The 22,626-nt window shown below is 45.6% G+C and overlaps 1 protein-coding gene across 1 annotated transcript in view; it reads right to left on the bottom strand.

Moving 5' to 3' along the window:
* Window positions 1-22,626, bottom strand: part of LOC132821424 (glycogenin-1-like) — an 89,201-nt gene that overhangs the window by 40,089 nt on the left and 26,486 nt on the right. Inside the window, exons 3-4 of the mRNA XM_060834009.1 lie at window positions 18,387-18,561; window positions 14,789-14,951 (exon numbers count right to left, since the gene is read on the bottom strand). Coding sequence (XP_060689992.1) covers window positions 14,789-14,951; window positions 18,387-18,561 — 338 coding nt within the window. The remainder of the gene's footprint in view (window positions 1-14,788; window positions 14,952-18,386; window positions 18,562-22,626) is intronic.

The following is a 22,626-nucleotide window of genomic DNA, read 5'->3' as shown; positions in this document are numbered from 1 at the left end:
AGTGTAAAATTCACAAAGACTCCTCTTAAGATAGCACCTTATAAACCCACTACCATCTATCAATATAAGGGCAGCATTTTGGCTGTGGGTAGAACTGCTACCGAACAGCATCAGGGACCTGGGTTTGACTCCAGCCTCGGGGGCAACTGTTTGTGTGGAGTTTGCACCTTCTCCCTGTATGTGTGTGGGTTTCCTTCAAGTGCTCAGGTTTCCTCCCACAGTCCATTGGTGTGCATATGAGCTGGATTGGCTGTGGTAAATTGTCCATAGTGTCCAGGGATTTGTGGACTAGCCATGGGAAATGCAGGGACCCAGGGACAGAGTTGTCTGACTGGGATGCGCTTTAAAGAGTCTGTGTGGATGTGATGGGCCGAAGGGTCTGTATGTAGGGATTCCATAATTCTATCTAGAAAGTCAAGGGCAGCAGATACAAGAGAATGCCACCACATACAAGTTCCCTCCAAGTTCCTTCACTCTTGCTGGGTCAAAATCTTGGAATTTCCTCCCCAGTGGCATTGTGGATGGATCTACATTAAACAGACTGCAGTGTTTCAAGAAATCAGCTCACTAACGTCTTCTCAAGGGCAATCAGGGATGAGCAATAAATGCTGGCCCAGCCAATGATGTCCATATCTCCAGAAGAAGTTACAAGTATCTTATTTTGCTTTATCATTTTCTGCGTAGGAAAAGTCTCCTAATTCACGCCCTTGGGCTGCTTCAAGGTAACAACTTGCAGCAAAAAACAGAAAAGTAGGCCAACAGAAACATCACAAAGTCTAAAGCAAATGAATGATCAGACATTGGAATGTGTGGTATTGCAGAAGGGTAAAGCTTTGAAACAAACCATTTTCATTGGGGCTCATTCAGGGAAGCCTTTAAATGTGAAATCATTTAATTGTGATTTTGATAATATAGAATAGATCATAGAATCCCTACAGTGTGGAAACAGGCCATTTGGCCCTACATGTCCACAGTGACTCTCGGAAGAATATCCCAGACCCATCCTCCTACCCTATTTCTCTACATTTCCCCTGACTAATACACCTAGCCTACACCTTCCTGAACACAGTTCTGGGCAATTTAGCATTTGCAATTAATGATGGTGGACAAGATGGGTCATTCTTTCTCATACCTTCTCTACATCTCAGTCAATAGATGTGAAGTTGGAACAGCACAGCGGGTCAGACAACATCCAAGGAGCAGGAAAGTCAACATTCCTGGCTAAACCTTCCAAAGCATTGACTTTCCTGCTCCTCGGATGCTGCCTGACCTGCTGTGCTTTTCCAACTTCACATCTTCTGACTCTAGACTTCCAGCATCTGCAGCCCTCACTGTCTCCAAGCTTCTAGACATCTCGCTGGTTCACCAGGAGTGATTCATTCAATCGCAGTTAGATCAGACAGAGAGCCTAAGACAGCACAAATAATCTAGTTCCTTCAGGCCGCTTTCATTATTGAACTTGTGTTTAATTACGGCTTTTGCAGAGTGCAAAGCTCTTCTCCAGACTGGTCGTGTCGTGTTCACAACAGTACGGAGAAAAAATAAAGGATAGATTCCGCTGAGCAGTCCTGCAGCAAACAAATCAACCCAATGATTAGATTAGATTACTTACAGTGTGGAAACAGGCCCTTCGGCCCAACAAGTCCACACCGACCCGCCGAAGCGCAACCCACCCATACCCCTACCCCTACGTTTACCCCTTACCTAACACTACGGGCAATTTTAGCATGGCCAATTCACCTGACCTGCACATCTTTAGACTGTGGGAGGAAACCAGAGCACCCAGAGGAAACCCACGCAGACACGGGGAGAACGTGCAAACTCCACACAGTCAGTCGCCTGAGTCGGGAATTGAACCCGGGTCTCTGGTGCTGTGAGGCAGTAGTGCTAACCACTGTGCCACCGTGCCGCCCACTAAACTCAACTCGGATGGGTCTCGAACCCACAACCTTTGAATTCCAACCTGAGCATCGACATAGAAGACCAACGCATTATCCATTGCGCCACAGAGCCGTGCCTTGCGCCACAGAGTCGTGCCTAATGAATTGAGCTGTTCCCAGTCACCAATTACAGTTGATACTCAATTGTACTGACCACAATTAGAATGGCTCAGTGTTCCCCAGACCTACTGATCCTTCCGAAAGAAGTACCACAAACACTGTTTAGCAAGCCAAAACTACAATCATATTGCACAGTGTAACTTCCTCTTTCAAGAGAACATTGTTGAAAATGGCACTTTTTGGCTCCTCCAAACCAATTAAAGGAATTTGTTATTTTCTGCAATTACTTTGAAACTATCTCTGCCAATGTCGATGTCCTTTGTGACTTCAACAAGCACCAATTAACAACAAAAATTTCAAATTCCCAAGGCAGAAACAAAAGGTTTTTGAAATTAATGACAGCGGACAAGAAAACAAAAGATCGGAATGGAAAGCCCGTCGGAGGGAGGAGCAGGACTTCTTCAAGGTGGGCAGGCCGAGAAGAGACGTGCCAGTGAATTAAATACTCAATAAAAACCGGAAAGAACAGCGGGTGCTGGAAATCAGAAGCAAAACCAGAAATTGCCGGAAAAGCTCAGCAGGGCTGGTAGCATCTGTGGAGAGAAATCAGAGTTAACGTTTCGGGTCAAGTCGAGTTCTGAGGAAGGGTCACCGGACCCCACAACATTAACTCTGATTTCTCTCTATAGATGCTGCCAGACCTGCTGAGCTTTTCCAGCAATTTCTGTTTTTATTTATGATTTATGGCATCTGCAGTTCTTTCAGTCCTCTCGCAAGGATGCCTACCTTGAAGAAATTCTCCTCTCTCCACAAGAATCTCAGTGAGTCTCTCTCTCACTGCAACCCTCTGCCCTGAAGCTCTTCACCTATTGTACTCTTTACTACTTTCTCCCCAGCCCCCACACCCCCTCCATTTATCTCTCCATCCTGGAGGCTCCCTGCCTCTATTCCTGATGAAGAGCTTTAGCCCAATCCTGCTCTTCGGATGCTGCTTGACCTGCTGTGCTATTCCAGCACCACTCTGATCTAAACTCTGGTTTCCAGCATCTGCACTCCTCACTTTTGCCTACAAGATTTTTTTTGTCTCCTGACAACTGAAGTGTGGAACGGTTATTTCAGGCTAAGTCTTCATTGTTCCTCAGGTCGATCCAAACCACAAAGCCTACTCTTGCTAGAGTCCGGAGCTGTGACACAATCTTCTGACCACAGCATCTTCCTCTCAAGACGGAAGCAACGTTGTGACACTTTCCCTGCACTTCACGCGGAATGTGCTGCAATGTGTTTCAAAGCAGGTCATGAACTTGACATCGTTATTGAGGGCCAGGATGAGAGCTAGCAGGTGGTTTAATGGGCTGCAATACAACTGGGAAAGGAGGGGAGCTCACACTATCACTTTGATCTCGCTGTCTGGGAAGGAAGCACAAATACAACCTCCAGTGTCACAACACTCTTAACAGCAGCGAAGTTAGAAAAAAAAATCACACAACACCAGGTTATAGTCCAACAGGTTTACTTGGAAGTATTAGCTTTCAGAGCACTGCTCCGTCATCGAATAACTAGTTACCTGATGAAGGAACAGTGGTCTGAAAGCTTGTATTCCAAATAAACCTGTTGGACTATCATCTGGTGTTTGTGTCATTTTTAACTTTGTCCACCCTAGTCCAACACCGGCTCCTCCACATCGTGAACACCAGTGAAATGTAACAAATGCTCAGCAAGGGAGAAAGGAAGGTGGGAGAGAGGAACAGGTGGCAACGTTCCTGGAGCCTGGAGGAATATCCAAGTAATAAAATCTGACGTTGGTGTTCTTAACAAAGTGTCACCCAAGGTGCAAATGGTGGCCAGCATTTCTTCACATGAACATTGGGTTGATTTGGACATTCTGCTGCATTACAATAATCTATGCCCAAACCTGCTCTGTGCTACTGAATGGCTAATGCACTCAGCTTAAGAAGAATGTACAATTTCTGGGTCGACTGAGACCTGAAATTGCTTCACGTCCCAGTTGTTCAATATTCTCTGCGTGTTGTAATTATACATCCCTGCCTGATGGAATCAAACAGATCCTCTGGTCGTTTGCAATTGTCAGAGTACAGGGTGTACCAGCCCAAACTGAATAGCTGGCACCAGTGTTGAGTAGAAGGGTTTCAACACAGGTCACTGTGTGACGATAACAAGAAGCAACAAATATGCAGCCTGAGTCTTAGTGGGTATTCCCAGCTTTTTCTGTTTCTGACAGAATTGTTACGGCACAGCAGGAGGCCATTTGGCCCATCGTGTCTGCACAGACTCTTCAAGCCAGCACCATTACGTAGTGCCAATCTCCTGGTTTTCCCCCATTCCCTTGCACACTATTTCTCATCAAACAACCATCCAATGCCCTCCCTGATGCCCCCACTGAACCTGCCCCTCCACATTTTCAGGCACTGCATTCCATACCCTGGCTACTCGTCGTGTGACAAGGTTTTTCTCACATCACCCTTGTTTCTTCCGCATGTCACTTTAAATCTGTGCCCTCTTTACGAGCAGAAACACCCTCACCCTATCTACTCTATCCAGCCTGCTCCTGATTATGAAAACCTGTCTCAAAACTCCTCTCAGCCTTCCTCTCTCTGAAGAGAACAGTCCTCCACTGCTTCGGCCTATCCTCAGCACCGATGTTTCTCATTCCTGGAATCACACTGCTGCACTCTCTCCAAATGCATTCACATTTTCCATATCGTGTGGGTGTCCAGAATTGTACACATTACTTCAGTTGAAGTCTACCGAGTATCTTAAACAAGTTCAACATCACCTCCTTGCCCCTGTACCCATACTGCTATTAATAGGCTGGGAACACTGTTCACTTTATTGGTTGCTCTCTCTACTTGTCCTGTCACCTTCAATGGGTCTGTGTACATATACACCCGGATCCTTCTACCCCTGCACCCCCTTTAGAATGGGACCCTCTATTTCATTTTGTCTTTCAATGTCCTTCTGACCAAAATGCATCACTTCACACTTTAGATTACTTACAGTATGGAAACAGGCCCTTCGGCCCAACAAGTCCACACCGACCCGCCGAAGCGCAACCCACCCATACCCCTACATTTACCCCTTACCTAACACTACGGGCAATTTAGCATGGCCAATTCACCTGACCCGCACATCTTTGTGACTGTGGGAGGAAACCGGAGCACCCGGAGGAAACCCACGCAGACACGGGGAGAATGTGCAAACTCCACACAGTCAGTTGCCTGAGGCGGAAATTGAACCCAGGTCCCTGGCGCTGTGAGGCAGCAGTGCTAACCACTGTGCCACCGTGCCGCCCCCTGCAATTCTCTGCATTGAATCTCATCTGCAGTCTGCTTGTCCACTTCACTAACTTTTCAATGGCCTCTTAGAGATTCACGCTGATGTCCTCACAGTTTACAATTTTTTATTTCATTTGACGCCCTTTGAGGATCATCGAGAAAAAGAGAACTATTAAATATTATAGAATTCCTGAGGATTTCTCTTCTCATCCTGGTAACCTCGTCGAAAAGGAAACTTTGGCCTTAATGTTTTATTCACAGCTTTGCTCTGGTATCTGTCCAGGCCTCAGGCTCTGTATGTTTGGCTGGCTATGATCCAGGCCCACCTAGCAGTAGGGATGTGAATTGGGAAACAGAGATGAGACTTACGGAGTTGCGATGGTGGTGGTGGTGGTGGATGGGGGGGCAGGATGCAAATCTGGAAGCTGCTGTCAGACTTTGTTAACTTGCTTCCAGTCAGAACAAGAGTCTGCCAGACTTGCACGAAGTCTGGCTTTTATTTCAAAGGGATTAGAATATCAGAGTAAAGAAGTCTTACTACAATTGTAAAAGGTGCAGATGAGATTACTGGCACTGTGAGCAGTTTCGAAGTTCTTATTTAAGGAAAGATATCATTTCACTGGAGGCTGTCCAGAGAAGGTTTATCATAGAATGCCTACAGTATAGAAACAGGTTATTCTGCCCATCAAGTCCACATGGTCCCTCCGAAGAGCATCCCATACAGCCCTACCTCCCTACCCTATCCCTGTAACCCTGCAATTCCCATGGCTAATCCATCTAACCTGCACATGCCTGGACACTCTGGCAATTTAGCATATAGCATAGAAAAGTACAGCACAGAACAGGCCCTTTGGCCATGATGTTGTGCCAAGGATTAATCCTAATGTAAAATAAAATAACCTAACCATGGCCAATCCATCTAACCTGCACATCTTTGGACTGTGGGAGGAAACTGGAAACCCACACAGACACTGGGAAGAATGTGCAAATTGCACATTGTTAGTCACCCGAAGTTGAAATTGAACCTAGGTCCCTGGCACTATGAGGCAGCAGTGCTAACCGCTGAGTCACCATGTCATCCCATTCGCTCCAATGGTCCCTGGTGTGGTATGGAGGGAGTGTCTTATGAGCAAAGGCTAAACAGGTTGGACACTACTCACGGGAGTTTGGAAGAATGGAGTAGTGAATGAATGATTTTATTGTCACATATATCTTGAAGACACAGTGAAAGGTGTTTTGTCATCACAATCCGGCGCCATTTTGAGTTACAACAGGATAAAAATAAATTACTGAAATAACAGTTAATCTTCTGCTCAAACTTGGGTCTCAAGCTCAGCTCTAGGGCTTCTGCAAGGTTTTCGTAAGGGGTTCCAGGCCCACCAGCACCACCAAGAGCCCAGACCTCGGGCACAGTCACCAGGAGTCCCTACTCCAGGCACCACTATTAATGAGAGTCCAGGCTCCGTGCCTACCACCACCAAGAGTCCAAGCACCACCACCACCACCAAGAGCCCAGACTCCAGGCACAGTCACCAGGAGTCCCCACTTCAAGCACCGCTATTATCGAGAGTCCAGGCTCCGGGCCTACCCACCACCAAGAGTCCAAGCACCACCACCACCACCAAGAGTCCAGGCACCATCACTACAACTAGGAGCCCACACTCCAGGCACCACCACTGGGGGTCCTAATCCACCACCCCAGCCTCGAAGATGAAGAACAAAAAGAAGAAGGAAAAGAAGAAGAAGACGAAAAATACATAGAGAAAAGGAGGCCACCGGCCTGGGACAGTCGGGCGCTGACAAGCTTGAACACCACCTACTGTGCCCGTGCTGCCATCTTTCATCTCATTGAAACACACCAAATTCTTACAGGGGTATGGCAGGGTAAATGCTGAGGGGATGTTGCTCCTCATGGGAGAGTCTAGGACCAGAGGGCACAGCCTCAGAATGAAGGGGCACCGATTTAAGACTGAGATGAGAAGGAGTTCCTTCTCTCAGAGGACTGAGGGTCTTTAGAACTCCTTGCCACAGGGAACCATGGGAACGGAGCCGCTCATTACATTTCATGCTGAGATATAGATTCTTGATCCGTGGGGAAACTCAGGGTTCTGGGGAAAAGGCAGAAAGTGGACATGAGGAAGATCCTATTGAGAGGCGGAGATTCTCAAGAGGCCAAACAGCCAATTCCTGTTCTTATTTCTCATGGTGCACAGGAGGAATGTAGTCTGACCCTTTTAAATTTCTCTTGACTTATACTGGCCTTCTGGAAACACTTACTTGAGATACTCAAGTGGAAGGATTAATGCCAGTTTTCTCAGGTCACTCTGAATGTGATGATGTGCCTTTCCAGTCTCAGACTGTAAGTCAGGCAATAGCAGACCCACAACTGCATGCTCTGTGACTCCGAAAAAATCCATAGAACAACCACAGAACAGACTCAGGATAACTGGCATCTCCACAACAGCTGGGAAGCAAGGGGTAAATGAGAGGCATTGACAGACAAAGAGGCAGACAGAGAGAGCGACATAAAAGAGAGAATGACTGATGAATACAGCAAAAGACAGAGACAGAGTGAGACCAAGAGCAAAGAAGGAGATGGAGAGATATAGTTATTACATCCACTGTATTCACAATTAATGAAATTGAGTGATAGAGATATACAGCATGGAAAAAGACCCTTCAGCCAAACTCGACAATGCAAACCCCAGAGGCTCCCCGCCTCATTCCTGATGAAGGACTTTTGCCCGAAACACCGATTTTCCTGCTCTTCAGATGCTGCCTGACCTGCTGTGCTTTTCCAGCACCACTCTAATCTTGACTCTGATCTCCAGCATCTGAAGTCCTCACTTTCGCCAAGTTGATTTCAACCTTACTGCGAGTCCTAAATTAATCTAGTCCCATTTGCCAGCGTTTGGCCCATATCCCACCAAACCCTTCCTATTCATGTACCCATTCAGACGCCCTTTAAATGTTGCAATTGGACTGGCCTCTACAACACCCTCTGGCAGCTCATTCCATGCATACACTACCCCTGTGTGAAAATACTGCCCTTTGAGTCCCTTTTAAATCTTTCCTGTCTTACCTTAAACCTATGCCCTCTGGTTTTGAACTCCCCTACCCTGGGTAAATGGTCCAAGTTATCCATGATTTTACAAACGTAATTTTATAGAAATTTACATTCCTGCAATTTTGAGTACTTCATCATTTACTGTGTCTTTATACATTACCCACATTATGTTGTCATTTGCACATTTCCTTATATAGAAAAGGGAGTTCATTATAATATGAAGGCGTCTAAGTCAATCTGCTTTATATAGCTATGGCTGGATCATGATAAGGTTTGAGCACTCACTGACTTATTCACAACTTTATTTATAGTTAGTCTAACACAGAGTTTACTCAGGTGCCTCCAGCTTTTTCGTTGAGGAACCAATTGTGCCTGTGGGATGATATCGAAAAACTTTATTAATAGCCATGGGAGCAGTGCCACCACGATGCAGATTGCCAAGAGTTCAAGTTCACATCTGTGTCATGCTTGTTTTTCAAACGCAGGGGATGTCTCAAATAATTAACACTTCACAGGTCCAAATTTTTAATTAATTGGAAGCACTTTTTTTTTTATCTTCCCAATTCAAATCAAGGCCATTAAATTAGAAAAGTGAATACTGGAGTGAAGGGAGTAGAATGGAGTTAAACTGCTAACCTCAGACTGCGATGAAAATAGAACTTGGTCGGTCAATTTTCACAGATTTCAAGACTTCTGTTCCCTGGGACCCAGTACTGCTCACACTTTTCCAGGAAAGAACCTGCAAAATGGTTGTCTCTCTCTCTTTCTGCCGCCAAATCTGATCACACAGGAATTGTGTCTCAAACTGCCTGGGAATCATTAAGGGTTGAAATGTTACCAAAGTTTTGTTTTGTTTCATTCCTGCTCTTGGTCCTGCAACATTAACCGAGACCCAAACCCTACCTGTTGCCACCAGGGCAGTAAGTTACTGGGGACACCTTCAACTCCGACCTCCTCAACTGTGACTTGGAAAATATACCATCATTCCTTCAGGGTTGAGATCCTGCAATTTCCCCTTACAGTAGCAAATCGGTTCCCACTTCAGCACATGAGCTGCAGTGGTGAACCCCTTCACCCCTCCTCAGTGCAGTATTTCCCCACAACCAGTTCTCCTTTCCCTCACACAGTCTCTCCCACCTCCTCACAGGTCGTACCATCTCCCACTCCAGCTTAATTGCAGTTTTGTGTTGTCGGCTTTACTGCTGGGTAAACAGACAAGCTGTCACTCAGAATAAAATTTAAATTTAAACACATACTTCCGGGATTCCCAATCTCAAAGAGCTCCCTAGCTCCTTCCTGAATCCTTGACCTCAAACCCATGCCAGCTCTTTGCTTTTCAGGCTTGGTTCCATTACCTTCAAGCACTGAGTAGAACAGAAATGTGGTTTTCTAAATGACACACACACACACACACACACACACACACACACACACACACACACACACATATTTCAGTGTTGGAGCTGGTTTGAGACACCCATTTGAATACTGTGCCATCTCTAAAGGTCGACCTGGGATTTAAAGCTCTCAAACAATGCTACGATGCATCTTGATTGCACAACATTCCTTCAGGGCAACTAAGGAAAGGCAACAATGATTGGCTCTGGTGGTAAAATGTATACCGCTAGAATGTGGTTTCTTGTGATGCGATGGTATGTCCCTACCTCTGAGGCAAGTCCTACCTTTCCCAGAGGTGTGTAATAACATTTCTGAACAACTTGATTCAAAACATCTAGGACAGACTTTCAGAAGGGATGGTGTGGTGCAGTGGTAGTGTCCCTGTCTCTGAGCAAGAGGACCTGACTTCTCATCCCATCTGCTCCAGAAGTGCGTAATAATGTCTCTGGTTAGGCTGCTTCAAAAAATATCAGTCATAGAGTCATTACAGTGCACAAGGAGACCCTTTGGCCATCGTTTCTCTACTGGTTCTCTTATCATGTGCCAATCTCTTGCCTTTTCCCCATGTCCCTGCATGATATTTCTCTCCAAATAATCATCCAGTGCCCTCCTTGATTGAACCTACTACCACCACATTTCCAGACAGTGCATTCTAGACCCTAATTAGTCACAGTGTTTTTTACATCACCCTTTCTTTTTTTACAACTACTTTAAATCTTTTCACTTTTTTTTAATGAGTGGGACTAGCTTCTCCCTGGCTACTAAATGAAAACTGAAACAATTGTGGACGCTGGAGATCAAAAACAGAAATCATCCTCCACATTAGGGACTCGAAACATAGACTGAGTGACCACTTTGCAGAACGCCTTCATTCTCTTTGCAAAAAAAAAAATTCTTTGAGCTTCCAGTTGCCTGCCACTTGTACACCCCACCCTGTTCCCTGGCCATTATCTCTGTCTCAGGCTTGCTGCAGTGCTCCAGTGAAGCTCAGCCTAAGCTGGAAGAACAGCACCTCATTTTCCACTTGGGAACTCTATCGCCTTCTGGATTCAATAATGAGTTAGAACATAGAACATAGAAAAATACAGCGCAGTACAGGCCCTTCGGCCCTCGATGTTGCGCCGACCGAAGCCTACCTAACCTACACTAGCTCAATAACCTCCATATGCTTATCCAATGCCCGCTTAAATGCCCATAAAGAGGGACAGTCCACCACTGCTACTGGCAGGGCATTCCATGAACTCACAACCCGCTGAATAAAGAATCTACCCCTAACATCTGTCCTATACCAACCTCCCCTTAATTTAAAGCTGTGTCCCCTAGTAACAGCTGACTCCATTAGCGGAAAAAGGTTCTCACTGTCAACCCTATCTAAACCCCTAATCATCTTGTACACCTCTATCAAATCTCCCCTAAACCTTCTTTTCTCCAGTGAGAACAGCCCCGAGTGCCTCAGCCTTTCCTCATACGATCTTCCTACCATACCAGGCAACATCCTGGTAAACCTCCTCTGCACCTGTTCCAGTGCCTCCACATCCTTCCTATAGTATGGCGACCAAAACTGCATACAATACTCCAGATGAGGCCGCACCAGAGTCTTATACAACTGCAACATGACCTCAGGACTCCGGAACTCAATTCCTCTACCAATAAAAGCCACTACGCCATATGCCTTCTTCACAGCACTATTTACCAGGGTGGCAACTTTCAGAGATCTGTGTACATGGACACCAAGATCCCTCTGCTCATCCACACTACCAAGTAGCCTACCATTAGCCCAGTAATCCGTCTTCTTGTTACTCCAACCAAAGTGAATGACTTCACATTTAGCAACACTGAACTCCATTTGCCACCTTTCTGCCCAGCTCTGCAACTTATCTATATCCCGCTGTAACCTGCCACATCCTTCTTCGTTGTCCACAACTCCACCGACTTTCGTATCATCCGCAAACTTGCTCATCCAGCCTTCCATCCCTTCCTCCAGGTCATTTATAAAAATGACAAACAGCAATGGTCCCAAAACAGATCCTTGTGGAACACCGCTAGTAACTGCACTCCAAGATGAACATAATCCATCAACTACTACCCTCTGTCTTCTTCCAGCCAGCCAATTCCAAATCCAAACCTCCAAATCCCCCTCAATGCCATACCTCCGTATTTTTTGCAGTAGCCCACCATGGGGTACCTTATCGAACGCCTTGCTAAAATCCATATACACCACATCTACTGCTTTACCCTCGTCCACTTCCTTGGTCACCTTCTCAAAGAACTCAATAAGGTTTGTGAGGCACGACCTGCCCTTGACAAGACCATGCTGGCTATCCTGGATCACATAATTCCTATCCAGATGTTCATAAATCCTATCCCTTACAATTCTCTCTAAAGACTTTGCCCACAATAGAAGTGAGACTCACTGGCCTATAGTTACTAGGGCTATCCCTACTCCCCTTTTTGAACAAGGGAACCACATTCGCAATCCTCCAGTCTTCTGGCACTATTCCTGTAGACAACGACGACATATAAATCAAGGCCAATGGCTCCGCTATCTCCTCCCTAGCTTCCCAGAGGATCCTAGGATAAATGCCATCAGGCCCAGGGGACTTATCTATTTCATCCTTTCCAGTATTCCCCAGACCTCTTCCCTACATACCTCAAAGCCATCCATTCTAATCACTTGTGACTCAATATTCACATCAGCAACAGTGTCCTGGTCCTGAGTGAATACTGATGAAAAGTATTGATTTAGTGTCTCTCCAAGCTCCTCCGCCTCCACACACAACTTCCCACTACTATCCTTGACTGGACCGATACCTACCCTAGTCATCATTTTATTCCTGACATACCTATAGAAAGCTTTTGGGTTTTCCCTAATCCTACCAACTAAGGACTTTTCATGTCCCCTCCTTGCTGCTCTTAGCTCTCTCTTTAGATCCCTCCTGGCTACCTTATACCTCTCAATCACCCCAACTGAACCTTCACGCCTCATCTTTACATAGGCCGCCCTCTTCCCTTTCACAAGGGATTCCAATTCCTTATTAAACCATGGCTCCCTCACAAGACCCTTTCCTCCCTGCCTGACTGGTACATACTTATCAAGGACACTCAGTAGCTGCTCCTTGAACAAGCTCCACATATCATTTGTGTCCTTCCTTTGAAGCCTATTTTTCCAATCCACGCATCCCAAGTCATGCCTCACCGCATCATAGTTTCCCTGCCCCCAGCTATAACTCTTGCCCTGCAGTGCACACTTATCCCTCTCCATCACTAAAGTAAAAGTCACCGAGTTGTGGTCACTGTCCCCGAAGTGCTCACCTACCTCCAAATCTAACACCTGGCCTGGTTCATTACCTAGAACCAAATCCAGTATGGCCTCACCTCTTGTTGGCCTGTCTACATATTGTGTCAGAAAACCCTCCTGCACACATTGGACAAACACCGACCCATCTAACAAACTCGAGCTATAGCTTTCCCAGTCAATATCTGGGAAGTTAAAGTCCCCCATAACAACCACCCTATTACTTTCACTCTTCTCCTGAATCATCCTTGCAATACTTTCCTCTATGTCTCTCGGACTATTAGGAGGCCTGTAGAAAACTCCTAACAGGGTGACCTCACCTTTCCTATTTCTAACCTCAGCCTAAACTACCTCAGCTGGCAAGTCTTCCTCCATCGTCCTTTCCACCGCTGTAATACCATCCTTGACAAGCAATGCCACACCTCCCCCTCTTTTACCCCAGCTCTGACCCTACTAAAACATTTAAACGCTGGAACCTGCAACAGCCATTCCTGTCCCTGTTCTACCCACGTCTCTGTAATGGCCACAACATTGAAGTCCCAGGTACCAACCCACGCTGCAAGTTCAGCAATTATAACTCCTGAGCTCTTTCCTGTCCTTACCACTAGCCCCACACACCAGGCCTTGTTATCATACAGCCTGCTATTACACACAGGGAGAAAGTGAGGATCAGAGTCGAGAGCGTGGTGCTGGAAAAGCACAGCAGGTCAGGCAGCATCTGAGGAGCAGGATAATCAACTTTTCGGGCTAGAGCCCTTCATCAGGAATAAGGCCTCACTCCTAATGAAGGGCTCTTGCCCAAAACATCGATTTTCCTGCTCCTCGGATGCTGCCTGACCTGCTGTGCTTTTCCAGCACCACACTCTCGAGCGTTATTACACACGACCCATTGTTAGCCACTAACAGTCCCCATTAACAGCTGTTCACTCTCCCAGCCTGATCACGATCCACTCCTTTTGTCAGTCCAACTGTTCTCTCTCTTTGGGCTTGTTTACTCCCCACTCCTTGTCCATTCCCCACCCCATCTTCAGCATAAAAACAGGCATTTTCCTCGCTACCATCAATTCTAAGGAAGGGTCACTGGACCCGAAACGTTAACTCTGATTTCTCTCCACAGAAACTGCCAGACCTGTTGAGCTTTTCCAGCAATTTCTGCTTTTGTTTCACCCTATCTTTGTCCAAACCAATACAATTTTGATAACCTGTACCACATCTCCTCTCAGCCTTCTTCTCCCCAAGGATATCAGCCCCACACTCATCAATCTATCCTCATAAGAGAACTTTCTCATTCTTGGAACCGTTCTGATAAATCGCTTCTGCACTGTCTCAACACATTCACATCCTTTCTATAATGCAGTGGTCATAACCTAGGAGTGATTTTTCCTTTGCTTTGAAGTATTGCATATTTGCTTGGGATTGTGTCATTTTGCTCACTTAAATTGAAATTGAACCACCCGTTCCTGAGTTGCAGTAAATAAAGGCACAGACTAAATTGAAAACATATGGACAGCGAGACGTGCAAGTGCAAGGAAAGTTTCTGCCAGGATCTAGATTAGAGTGGTGCTGGAAAAGCACAGCAGTTCAGGCAGTATCCAAGGAGCGGACGCTGCCTGACCTGCTGTGCTTTTCCAGCACCATTCTAATCTAGAATCTGGTTTCCAGCAGCTGCAGTCCTTGTTTTTACCCAGGAGGCAGGTACCACAAACAAATTATTCTTTCCGACAATGAAACATACCATCGAAGCTGCCCTTCTCTGTGGAATACTGTAAAAGTTCATTGTATGTTTCAATGGAAGGACGATAAACAAATACTCCTGTATTGAAACAATCTGGCCAACCAGGGTCCGGGGCCGCAGACAACTCTTCCCTTTCAAAGAGTTCGTCGATGTTGCATAACACCTGTTTAAAGATATTAGAAGCACTGGTTAGAGGAAAGCCACTCTGAAAGGGAAATATTTAAGAGAACAAATTATAGGATCAGAGCAAGGGAAAGGGAGTAATTGGGTAGCAGTTTCAAAAGAGCTAGCACAGAGGGGATGGGTCAAATGGCCTCTTCTGAGCGGCAGCTTTCAATTTATGTGCACCCCATCTAAGGCCTGTTGAGATCAGCAGCATTTATCAACTGGTATATTCTATCTTTTTTTTAATCATACTGGTGCTACTGAAGATGGGCATAATTCAGCTGGCTCAGCCCCAAGATGAGTGAGTTAATGTATACTGACAGCACTACACAATGCAAACTGTGCAGCTGTCATACTGACTGACATTTCAGACACACCTTTTTAAAGCTGTCCATGAATAATGTGCAGTATTCAGCAACTTCCCCCATTTTAGACTGAAATCATTCTCCCATACCATTCCACTGCTGTTTGTCGAACATATATTAAGGACATGATTACAGTTTCAAAGTACTTCATTGGCTATACAGTGCACTGGGAGGTCATACATCTGCGAAAGACACTATATAAAAGCCAGTTCCTTTTTCCTTTAACCAGTTACTAAGACAGCAGTCAGTCACTTTGATAGAAACCTTGAAAAAGTAACTGAAGACAAACTGGCCATGCCTTCAGATGCACTGAATAAGCAGTTTCAAGCTTACTGTTGACACATGAATAGATACAAGGAATTCTAATGTGCTGCCTAATGGAATTGTTGGAAGACGTTTAAAGCAGTGAAAACTAGTTCAATTGGAGGCAACTTTATTGGCATCCTGACAAAAGGCAAATCTTCCCACCCCAATTATAGCATCAGTAAGTGGAGCTCAACACCATCGATCACGTTCATACCTCTGGCACCATATCAACCACATGTGACAACTGACGTTAACTCTGAGTAGAAATAGCCTTTCATCCATCCCAAATCAAATAAATCAGGGAAGCTGCAGAATGCTACAGCAATTCCTTCTCTTGGTTTGTTTAATGCAATGCATTTCTCAACTATATAAGCAAGCTAACAGAATATTAAAAAAAACTTAGGCTCCTACGGTTCCTTTATTGGTCAGAACATTAAGTACAGGAGTTGGGAGGTCATGTTGGGGCTGTACAGGACATTCGTTAGGTCACTTTTGGAATATTGTGTGCAATTCTGGTCTCCCTGCTATAGGAAGGATGTTGTGAAACCTGAAAGGGTTCAGAAAAGATTTGCAAGGATGATGCCAGGTTGGATGATTTGAGCTATAGGGAGACGCTGAATAGGCTGGGGATGTTTCCTCTAGACCATCAGAGGCTCAGGGGAGACCTTATAGAGGTTTATAAAATCATGACGGGCATGGATAGGATAAATAGACAAGGTCTTTTCCCTGGGGTGGGGGAGTCTAGAACTAGAGGGCATAGGTTTAGCGTGAGAGTGGAAAAATTTAAAAGGGACCTGAGGGACAACTTTTTCATGTAGAGGGTGGTGTGTGTATGGACTGCGCTGCCAGAGGAAGTGGTGGAGGCTGGTACAATTACAACATTTAAAAGGCATCTGAATAGGTACATAAATAGGAAGGGTTTAGAGGGATATGGGCCAAATGGTGGCAAATGGGACTAGATTAGGTTATGATGTCTGGTCGGACTGGATGAGTTGGACCGAAGGGTCTATTACCATGCTGTACGTCTCCATGGTAGTGTGATAGCACCCCTGCCTCAAGCCCTGCCTGCTCCAGATGTATAGATGTACAATGTAACCTGTCTGAACAGATTGATGTAGGAATACTGAGGGAGAACCTGCAATCAGGACGTAATGTCTGGAGTTTTTAACTCCCAATACAACTTTTAGGGGTGTTGTCAACTTTTTCATTACTGGTTTCTGAAACGTGTTTGAGCCTGAAACCAGTTTGACCATGTAGAAAACCAGCCTCCATTCAGTGCCTGAGGGTAATGGGAGTTGGCCTGGGTTGGGTTCAGGGACACGGAAGGGAGCTCTTTTGAGGTTGGGAATCCTGAAAGAATGTGCTTAAATGTAAGTTATTTTCTGAGTGACAGCTTGTCTGTTTATGCAGCAGCAAAACTGACAACACAAAGCTGCGATTAAGCTGGACTGAGAGCTGGTACGTCCAGTGAGAAGGAGGGAGCCATAGAGGTATTCAGCACGGAAACAGACCCTTCGGTCCAACTTGTCCAGACCGACCAAGTCTCCCAAACTGCACTTGTCCCATTTGCTGCATTTGGCCTATATCCCACTAAACCTTCCTATTCATATACCCATGCAGATGTTGTAACTGTACCAGCATCTACTACTTCCTCTGGCAGTTCACTCTACATACAAACCACCCTCTGAACAACGTAAAGGTTACATGTCCTTCAGCCACCAGAATAAATGATTAGATTAGATTAGATTAGACTTACAGTGTGGAAACAGGCCCTTCGGCCCAACAAGTCCACACCGACCCGCCGAAGCGAAACCCACCCACACCCCTACATTACCCCTTACCTAACACTACGGGCTATTTAGCATGGCCAATTCACCTGACCCGCACATCTTTGGACTGTGGGAGGAAACCGGAGCACCCGGAGGAAACCCACGCAGACACGGGGAGAACGTGCAAACTCCACACAGTCAGTCGCCTGAGTCGGGAATTGAACCCGGGTCTTCAGGCGCTGTGAGGCAGCAGTGCTAACCACTGTGCCACCGTGCCGCCCACTGATATTGTAGAGCCTTCAACATTTTGTCTGTAAAGAAAGGGGTCAGACTGGACCTTTGCTGTATGAATCTACAATACTCTTTATAAAGCTATAACTGTATAACTACAATTCCAACTGGCTTTAACTTTCTAAATTCCAGACATTCAGTTTTCTGGATATAATTTCACAGATCATACAATCCCTACAGTGTCAAAGAAGGCCATTCTGCTCATCAAGTTCACATTGACCCTCCAAACAGCAACCCATACAGATCCCTACCCTATCCCTGCATTTCTCATGGTTAATCCACTTAATCTCCACATCCCTGAACACTATGGGCAATTTCCCATGGCTAATCCGCCTAACCTGCACAACTTTGGATTGTGGGAGGAAACCCACGCAGACACAGGGAGAATGCGCAAACTCCACACAGACAGTTGCCTGAGGCTGGAATCAAACCCAGGTTCCCAGTGCTGTGGGGCAGAGTGCTTACCATTGAGGGACGGTGCTGCCCTGTAACTTTGTCAAAGTTAACATAAGAAAGCAAACCCACCCAGAGAGTTAAAATGGATTACTGCAGCTGAGTCATCTCTTGAAACATAAGCAGCAAGGAGCGATGTCTGTGTACATTCCAAAGAATATTGGATTGCTTAAGCTGCTCTTGGTTGACATTGAGGACAGTTGGCAAGCTTCAGGTCATCTCCCCCAATTTGTGAAGCCCATCACTTACCAATGTGTCTGCATCCATGAATACACACTTGGAATAATGTGTGAGAGCCCAGCAGTGGAGCTTTGTAAATGTCACACCGAGTTCTGGCCTCTTAATCATGGCCAAATGCGCTGAATCCTTGCTGTCTAGCACGTCCACTAAGATAACTTCATCAAAGATTTGTTCCAGCACAGCCCTAGGGAAAGAGGGACTGGTTTTAATACAGTAAAGCACACCTTTTACATTTGAGATGTTCACTGTGTTTTTGGATTAGTGGTGCTGGAAGAGCACAGCAGTTCAGGCAGCATCTGAGGAGCAGCAAAATTGACGTTTTGGGCAAAAGCCCTTTATTCCTGATGAAGGGGTTTTGCCCGAAATGTCGATTTTGCTGCTCCTCGGATGCTGCCTGAACTGCTGTGCTCTTCCAGCACCACTAATCCAGAATCTGGTTTCCAGTATCTGCAGTCATTGTTTTTACCTTGTTCACTGTGTTTTCAGAGGCAATTTGTATCGTATTCAGCTCTAATGAGGTGTCAAACTGAACACAATTTTTTCAACTCATCCAATAAGACCGTAAGACATAAGGCTATTCGGCCTATCGAGTCCACTCCGCCATTCAATCATGGCTGATGGGCATTTCAACTCCACTTACCAGCATTCTCCCCGTAGCCCTTAATTCCTTGTGACATCAAGAATCTATCAATCTCTGCCTTGAAGACATTTAGTGTCCCGGCCTCCACTGCACTCTGCGGCAATGAATTCCATGGGCCCACCACTCTCTGGCTGAAGAAATGTCTCCACATTTCTGTTCTGAATTGACCCCATCTAATTCTAAGGCTGTGTCCACGGGTCCTAGTCTCCTCACCTAACGGAAACAATTTCTTAGCGTCCACCCTTTCCAAGCCATGTATTATCTTGTAAGTTTCTATTAAATCTCCCCTTAATCTTCTAAACTCCAATGAATACAATCCCAGGATCCTCAGCTGTTCCTCCTATGTTAAACCAACCATTCCAGGGATCATCCATGTGAATCTCCACTGGACACGTTCCAGTGCCAGTACGTCCTTCCTGAGGTGTGGGGACCAAAACTGGACACAGTACTCCAAATGGGGCCTAACCAGAGCTTTATAAAGTCTCAGTAGCACAACGGTGCTTTTATATGCCAACCCTCTTGAGATAAATCCCACCTAAATCCTTTTGTTCCAGCCAACTTAATAAAGTTCCAGATTATTGAAGAAACATTTGTGCTTCAAGAGAAGCAGAGAAAAAAAGATACAACTGCACCAAAATGGAGTTTAAAAATTACTGACTTAAATATACAGCCAGAAAGTGTGGAGAAACTCAGCATGTCTGAACACAGTTCTGCATAAGTTATATTGCACTCAAAATATTAAATCTTGTTTATCTCTCACTGTAGATGCTGCCAGACCCACCACCTATCTCAATAGACATTAGCTGCACTTTGTGCTTTTATTTCCAATATGCGCAGTTCTTTGTGATTTTTACCCTCACAACTCTTCCCTACTTAACTGAACATTTAATGTTCCTACAACACATGGACTGGAGCAATTCAAGAAGACAGATAGCCACCACCTTCTCAAGGGCAATTAGGGATGGGCAATAAATGCTGACCCAGCCAGCAATGTCCACACTCAGAGAGGGTGAGCCATCCACGTCTCCACCACCCTCTGTGAAAATACAGAAAGTTTGAGGATGGGCATTAAGTGGCAATCTGACCACTCACTGGATTTTACATTCAATCCCCGTTGCTGAGAGCATGACATCCAGCCCATAATTTGTGAATGCAACCAATGCTGCTGATTGCATAAGGGCCAGTTTCTCTTGCTTAAACCCAGTCTCCATGTGGCTACATAGCATCATGCTGGTACCATGCTCTAGTCATCTAGAGGCCTGGATTGATGATCCAACGACATAAGTTCAAATCCCACCAGTGTTATTTATATTGAATTAACAATTTTGGAATTACAAAAATTGCTATCATTAATGACGATCATAAAACTCTCAGATTATTGTAAATCTGACCTGATTTACTTTATGAAAGAAAACCAGCCATCTTTATGAACTGGTCAGCATGTAACTGTCGACCCCAATGATGTGGTTGACTCTTTGCTGTCCTCTAAAATGGCCAAGCAAACCACTCAAGCGGCTGAAAGTTCAAACACAGTGGCTCATCACAACCTTCCCGAGGGTAGCTAGAAATGGGCATCAAATCCCTTCAATGAAGGCATTCAATGGCAAAGGATGGTCAAGAAACCAGCACCCCTTTGGCACCGGGCTCTGAGTGGAAGCTTGAGCCTAATGTTTCCAAAGATGACGAACTGCGTTGTAGCATCTGATGGCTAATATCTCAGATCCCAGTGTTACAAAATGGGGGTTCCAATAAAAGTCACCAGTGTTCCAGTAGGAATTCAGTCTGAAAATTGCAAGTTCAGCTGGCCAACAATACTCAAACCGCTGTTATTATGGCCATTTATCCTGATATTCTAAGGGGCCTGTAAATTGCCGCATCCCTCCAATTACGCAGCAGTCCAGTGATCTCTCCTCAACAGATGACCAGTATTGCTGAGGGGTACATTCCAGGGGCATATACAACACAAACTGGTTGCAACCTCTTTCTCTGTCTGGATAAGGTTAAAAATCACACAACACAATGTTACAGTCTAAAGCTTTCAGAGCGCTGCTACTTCATCGGGAAGCTAGTGGGGCAGGATTATAGGACTAAAAATGTGTTGCTGGAAAAGCGCAGCAGGTCAGGCAGCATCCAAGGAACAGGAAATTCGACGTTTCGGGCATAAGCCCTTCTTCAGGAATCATGCCCGAAACGTCGAATTTCCTGTTCCTTGTATGCTGCCTGACCTGCTGCGCTTTTCCAGCAACACATTTTCAGCCCTGATCTCCAGCATCTGCAGACCTCACTTTCTCCTCCAGGATTATAGGGCCCCCACTAGCTACCTGATGAAGATGCAGCACTCCAAAAGCTGTGTTTCCAAATAAACGTGCTGGACTGTAACCTGGTGTTGTGTGATTTTTAATTTTGTACACCTCGGATCAACACCAGCCCCTCCACATCTCTGGATGAGAACACTCCCCCCCCTCCTTATACCCTCAATCCAGCAAGGCCCTTATTGTTGCCCATGCTGAGTTGGGGCAGACAGAGACTTGTTTGGGCTTCTCCTGGAAGGCCATTTGCAACGTTCATTGCTGAGAGTGAGCAGTTTTCTTTTCCTGTGCTGGCACTTGCCCAGGTCCAACCACAATATCAAAGGTTTATTCATAAAATTATACAATCCCTGCAGTGTGGAAACAGGCCATTTGGCCCAATAAGTCCACACTGACCTTTCAAAGTGTAACCCACCCAGACCATTCTCCTATTACTCAATGGAGGGATTGCACGTTTGATTGGTTTCTTGTCCGTATGTATCATTTTCTTTACAAATTTGATTAAAAATGTGCACTTTATTTGGCTTCTGGTTTCTCAATGTAGTTCAGAGGATGACTAATGGAAGGTAGAGATTAGGGTTAGTATTGTGAGGCCATTGGGAATTCCGGTTTCTGTTGTACTCAGGTTAGTTCCTCAGGCACAGCCAGAGCAGGAGACGGTCATACGCCTCGGTTTCCATCTGCTCCTTACCTGAAAGCTGGTGTCTGTGGTTGTCATAGAGTCAAAGAGCTGTACAGCACAGACACAGGCACTCTGGTCCAACTCATTCATGCAGCATCCAATGAGCAGGAGAATCGGCGTTTCGGACACGAGCCCTCATGCCCAAAGCGTCGATCCTCCTGCTCCTTGGATGCTGCCTGACCTGCTGCGCTTTTCCAGCAGCGCATTTTCAGCTCTGATCTCCAGCATCTGCAGTCCTCACTTTCTCCTCCAACTCATTCATTCCAACCAAATATCCTAAATTAATCGAGCTCCATTTGCCAGCATTTGGGCCACATTCCTCTAAGCCCTTCCTTTTCATATACCCATCCAGATGCCTTTTAAATGTTGTAATTGTACCAGCCTCCACCACTTCCTCTGGCAGCTCACTCCAAACATGGACATCCTTTAGGGAAGGAAACTGCCATCCTTACCTGGTCTGGCCCACATGTGACTCCAGACCCACAGCAATGTGGTTGACTCTTAACTACCCTCTGGGCAATTAGGGATGGACAATAAATGTTGCCTAGCCAGGAACACCCTCATCCTGTGAATAAATTAAAAAAAACATTCTGCCTGTTGTCCCTTCGAACTCTTTTA

This window comes from Hemiscyllium ocellatum, chromosome 13 (genome assembly GCF_020745735.1).
Source record: "Hemiscyllium ocellatum isolate sHemOce1 chromosome 13, sHemOce1.pat.X.cur, whole genome shotgun sequence".
Taxonomy (NCBI): Eukaryota; Metazoa; Chordata; class Chondrichthyes; order Orectolobiformes; family Hemiscylliidae; genus Hemiscyllium; species Hemiscyllium ocellatum.
This window is presented reverse-complemented; position numbering and strand designations above follow the sequence as displayed.